Source organism: Cyprinodon tularosa, unplaced genomic scaffold (genome assembly GCF_016077235.1).
Source record: "Cyprinodon tularosa strain WSP-4 unplaced genomic scaffold, ASM1607723v1 ctg214, whole genome shotgun sequence".
NCBI classification, from domain to species: Eukaryota; Metazoa; Chordata; class Actinopteri; order Cyprinodontiformes; family Cyprinodontidae; genus Cyprinodon; species Cyprinodon tularosa.
In genome coordinates, this window is record NW_024038796.1 from 2,394,573 (window position 1) to 2,400,254 (window position 5,682).

General features: G+C 39.4%; 1 protein-coding gene across 1 annotated transcript; it reads left to right on the plus strand.

Annotated features, from left to right (window-relative positions):
- The first annotated feature begins 663 nt into the window (after window positions 1–663).
- Window positions 664–4,889, plus strand: LOC119783927 (L-serine dehydratase/L-threonine deaminase-like). The gene is made up of 8 exons (XM_038285670.1): window positions 664–795; window positions 926–1,082; window positions 1,210–1,249; window positions 1,322–1,461; window positions 1,807–1,898; window positions 2,879–3,106; window positions 3,202–3,326; window positions 4,312–4,889. The coding sequence occupies exons 2-8, from the start codon at window positions 930–932 to the stop codon at window positions 4,503–4,505; spliced, it is 972 nt and encodes a 323-aa protein (XP_038141598.1). The 5' UTR covers window positions 664–795; window positions 926–929; the 3' UTR covers window positions 4,506–4,889.
- The last annotated feature ends 793 nt before the right edge of the window (window positions 4,890–5,682 follow it).

The following is a 5,682-nucleotide window of genomic DNA, read 5'->3' on the forward strand; positions in this document are numbered from 1 at the left end:
GTAGAGACAAAGCAAATGCAACATGTCAACAAAAACCGCAGAACTGAAAAGCTGAGTAAATCTCAGCACTGCTTGCACCATGTTTAAAACAAATTTGCTTTTAGCTTGGACAGATATTTTCAGCCGCCAAGTAGACAGATTTCACAGCCCTGTGTCCAGCTCATCAGCCTGAACTCCGGCTCATTCAGGTTTGAACCGTCCACTCGCTCAGGGGGCGGCCCAGAGCCTGCTTTTGGCAGCTGCTAAAATTGTCTCAACTCTTTTTTTTGGCAATGCCAGCTGTGAGCATGATTCCTTTAGAGGAGGGAAAACATGCAAATGCTTGTGAGTAAAACTGTCATGGATTCCTTCATAGGTGGGGTAGTTAAGATTATGCTGAGTCAACCAAGGGTGAAGTCGTTTAAAAATGGGCTTTGCCTCCAGAAACCCTTTCTTATCTATCTTTTTGTTCCCTGCAGGTGAAGATGAAAGGTGGGACAAATAAATTGCTTTTAAAAATACATTAATATGTCTTATATTGTAAGCTTTCAGTAAACTGCCTTTAGCCCGAATGAATGGGATAAAATGTGTTGGGTATAAACTCATTGATCCTCAACCCATCCCATCCTGGAAATAACTGGGAGGGGTCTGCTTGTCTGAATGCCTGCAGATGATTGGATGGAGGTGTGTCTCTTTTGGGAATCCCACTCTTAAAGCAGGTATATATATTTATTTTACACACAGGAAGCCTAGAGTAAGAGTTTTAGGGATAATTACCCTTCAGCCCAGCTGATTCCCTGTCATCAACGCTGTCTGGTAAGTTTAAGCATGCTGGAGGCAGTGAGCAATGATGGAGAAATGATCCAAATGACCCTGCAGGCTTAAAAAAAAAAGAGTGTTTCACCATTTTTCCTCATGAAACATTTTCCTTCTTCTCTGCTATCAGTGAGATGAAGACCCAGCAGCCTCTCCACGTTGCCACTCCAGTCAGACAGAGCCTTGCTCTCACCAAGGTGGCTGGAACCTCCATCTACCTCAAGCTGGATTCATCCCAGCCTACAGGTTCCTTTAAGATCAGAGGCATCGGCCACCTCTGTAAAACAGTAAGTAATCTCCAGTTTATGATGATAACAAGAAGCAGATGCAAAGGAACCAGTATGTACCTGTTTAGGTGGTGCAAACAGGCTTGTTGTGAACTTGTGCTGACTCAGTTGTTTTTCTTTCTTTTAGTGGGCAGAGCGAGGATGTGAAAGATTTGTCTGCTGCTCAGGTAAGCACTCTATCAAAGTATGATCACTGTTGTTTTTTGAATGTGTGATTCTGAGGGTTAAAGTCTCAACAGGAGGTAACGCTGGCATGGCGGCCGCTTACTCTGCACGCCAGCTTGGGGTTCCTGCAACCATCGTTGTCCCAAGTGTGACCCCAAACCAGACGGTGGAGAGGCTGAAGGACGAGGGGGCCAATGTTATCATTCATGGGAAGGTTTGTCATCACAGCAGTAATCAGATCAATAATGTCAAGTTTTTAGGCTGTGTTAGTAATAGGTAATAACTCATAATTTCATTGAGCATTAGAAAACCCAATCACATGAGAAGCCAATAGCTTTACTACAAACTTAAATGTAAACATCTGATGAAGGATTCAAGGTGTGGATGAATTCTCACACCCAACAAAAACAGAGTATAAAATAAGCTCATGATATGAACTTTGAAATGAAAAATGAAAATAAATATACATATATATTGAAAAATTGATTTCTAAGGCTTCTCTGTCTGTTTAACTGAGTAAATAAGGCTGCATCTTGTTTTTTTGTTGTTGTTTTTTAAGGCTCTGAATCAAAGCATTGAATACGGGCAGCAGCTTGTGGCAAACAACCCAGGCTGGATTTTCATCTCTCCCTTTGACGACCCTCTCATATGGTGAGACCGAGCAAGAATATTCATTCGTTCAAAATCTCCTCCCTTGTTGTCATGTTTAAACTGAAACCAATAAGGGCATTTTGTTGCTATTTAATGCAAAACACTTTAACAAAGTAGCACATAAATGTGAAAATTAATAAGAAAAAGACAGATGATTTAAATGTTCTCTTTTGAATAAATATAAAAAAGTAGGGCTGTGAATGTGTCTACAGTACCTTGTTAATCAGATAACCCTAAATTAAATTGCATTCATGGTGTTTGCTGAAAAACATGAAAGAAGGTGCTCTGGTTAGATGTTAATTGATGATATTTTAACATTTACAAGATCCCTGTGATCCTGAACACACCATCCTCCTGCTGAAGCATGGGTGGTAGCACCATCATGTTTAATCCGAATGAGAATTTGAGACCAAATTTGCAAATAACTGGACATAGAGCCTCCATCCACCCTGAAGGAGATGCCATATGACTTAACTCCAAATACAAATGCAGTGAACATTTTCAGAATCTTATACCATCCACAATGTTTCCTGTGAATTAACTACTATTTGTTAACTCACTGTGTTTTACAACAGAAAATCCCAATAAAATGCAGTTAAGTTCGAGCTTTCAGCATTTAAACAGATTTGAGAAAAAAGAAATGGGTTTGGCCTTCTGCTGATAAAAATGAAAATGCAACCCATCAGGAAACAGACTGCTTTCATAACTGATGTTAACGCTTATCATGTACCCTCATCCACACACAAACAGCTGCAGGGGCCATATTTCAGATATCACACAGCGAACATTAACTGCATGTCAGATAGTTCTCCCACATTCTGAATATCACTGTCAAGGTGTCAAACAAACACATAAGTGAATCAATCTGACAATGGAGCAACTGATAAGTTGATTTGTTTATTGAAAATAAAAATTGAAACCTGGGTGCAGTTTCTACGGATTGTCCACATTATTGTAAATCTGAGCGGCCTTTTGTGAAGGGAAGGACACACGTCTTTGGTGAAGGAGCTGGAACATGATCTGAAGGAGAAGCCTGGAGCCATAGTGCTGTCGGTGGGAGGCGGAGGCTTGCTGAACGGAGTGGTGGAAGGACTCCATCGTGCCGACTGGGCTGATGTCCCCATCGTAGCCATGGAAACCATAGGGGCACACAGCCTGAATGCAGCCATGAAAGCTGGAGAGCTTGTCACTTTACCTGCCATCACAAGGTAGTGCATATGCTTATAGGCCATTCTGCACCATTATCTGGATTGGATGTCTGCTTTTCCTACTAAAACAACGGTTATAATGTTTGTTGCCACAGCATTGCAACCACACTGGGCTTGGTGAGGGTCTCTGCTCAGACCATGAAGCTAGTGGACGAACACACAGTTTTCTCTGAGGTGGTCACTGACCAGGAGGCTGTGAGAGCCGTTGAACGCTTTGTAGGTGAGAGGAACCTGTACCAGAGCAGATCCTATGTTAAAGATCAACTGACACTACATTTCTTCTTTAAAAAGAAGGAAAACTCTCTGTCTGAAAGTAAATCATAGTTAACTTTTACTGTTAAAGTCAAATAAGACCTTAAAAAATAGCTTATCTAAAGTCACAAAGAGTGAGGTTACTCTGCAGTGATTCACAAGCTTCTGATACTGCTTCTCATAGCGTTTGGGTGAAATGTTTGCCCTCCCGTAGTTGTAGGTTAAAGCAGCATCTTAAAAACACTCCTTCCTTTTGCATTTCCATTACTGAAAAAAAGAAAGAAGGAAATAACCATATAATATGGTTCACCCAAACCTCAAAACACACATTAGGGTGAAGTTGTCATATTGTTCAAGAAAAAAAATAAGGTTTCTGTGTCTCAGAATTTAATGTTTCTCGACCCAAAATGTCAGAATCAGCCTAAGACAATATGTAAATAACTAACATTTACATATTGTCTTGCAGTCATTAACCACTGTTTAATCAACATTTTAAAGGGATGGCTGAAAGGCCACTCAGAGAGGGAGAGGCCAGTTGTGAAGTACAGTGGTGGCAGTATCATGCTGTGGAGGTGTTTGGCTCACTTTCAAAACTACAAAATAAGGAAATAAAATGGTCAAATACTGAATCAATACTTTGCAGGACGTTTAACATTTGGTACAACTGGGTCTTCAACCGGAGTGTGGCTATAAACCATGACTCAGCTGATCCAGTTCTAGTCTAATACAGTCTAGATGAATAGATCCAGCTAAGTAGTATAAAAATACTGCGTAAGGACATCCAAAAAACCTAACCCAAGTCAATTCCATCAATTTCTAAGGAAATTGTCTGCTCAACAGCTAATAACTGTCATAATCCTATCTAAGCCAAACCAGGAAAATCATTGTGTATACAGTAAATATCTGGCACATGTGGCATTGAGCTGAACGGTGCAGTTTTTCTCTTTGTGCAGATGATGAAAAGATCTTGGTGGAGCCCGCCTGCGGTGCTGCTTTGGCAGCTGTGTACGGTGACACTATCAAAAGGCTGCAGGCTGAGGACAAGCTGCCACAGCACCTGGGTCCAGTGGTGGTGGTGGTGTGCGGTGGTAACAACATCAGCATGGAGCAGCTTCACAGGCTGAAGAAACAGCTCAGCATGATCTAGTGTCAGTGACTACCCTGGGTCTTCCTGACCTTTGTGTTTCTGTGTGTCTCTGCCCATTAGCCAACCTTACTCTCTAAACACAGGTATTCATGAGCTCCATGGATTCAATCATTCCAAAAAAAAACTCTCATTAACACCTAAACTGACTAAAATGGTGAGGTGGGATTGTGAAAATATTTGTACTTGAAAAAGATGCTAATGTTTTTTTTTTTGTTTTTTTTTTTTACTAATGACAGTTCAGTTTTATAAGGTTCAGACATTTATAAAAAAACTGACACATTTTGCTTGTTTTATATGTCCTTACTTGTAAAAACATTTGTGTATTTTTGTTCAGCTTTTTTACTTGGATTACAGATCAATAAATTATATTTCTTTGTCCTGTTATCTCTTTGCCTTCCTGCTCCTGAATCTAAACCATTTTCCTCTGGAATTGAAGAGGCAGGAGAGACACTTGGCAATTGAACAAGACAATGTACATTTAAAATGAGGAAAAACAACTGCTTTGTCTTACTTCAAGTTCACATTATTTAATTATCTTATTTTAGGAGTAAAAAAAACTGAATCCATTGGCAAATCATTTTATTTACCTTCTCAAATTAAGAAATTTTTTTGAACTTTTTACCTCAGTGTGTCCTGAATATTTATCCTATTATATCACTATACACTACAGTATATTAGAAAATGTTGTCCTGATTCAAGTGATGAAGTTATTTTATTTAACAATCCAAACTAAAATAGTTTTATTATTTAAAGTAAAATACAATAAAAAAATGTTTTTGGTTGGGAACAAACCAGGAAAACCTGAAGAGATACAAATTAGAAAATAGTCACTGCATTCTTTAAATGCAGTATTTAATTGTGGTGTCCCACTCGTTTGATAGATTTGCTTTATCGTAGCAGCTTATAAGTCTTAACAGGAAAGATCCACAGCTCAGGCCGTGCAACCAACAGCTGACAGGATATCTGATCATTGTGAACATTGTTAAAAAGAATAAAAAAGTAGGAATAAGTACCACATGATGGATGCTGTCCAGCCTTCTCTACAACGCCTCCCTCAAGTGATTCAGACCCCCCCCCCCTGTAATTGACATTAATTCATTCTTTCCACTGTTTTTGCACGTCACTATTACTTTATTTGGATCTATAGTTATATATAGAAATATATAGAGTTATATAT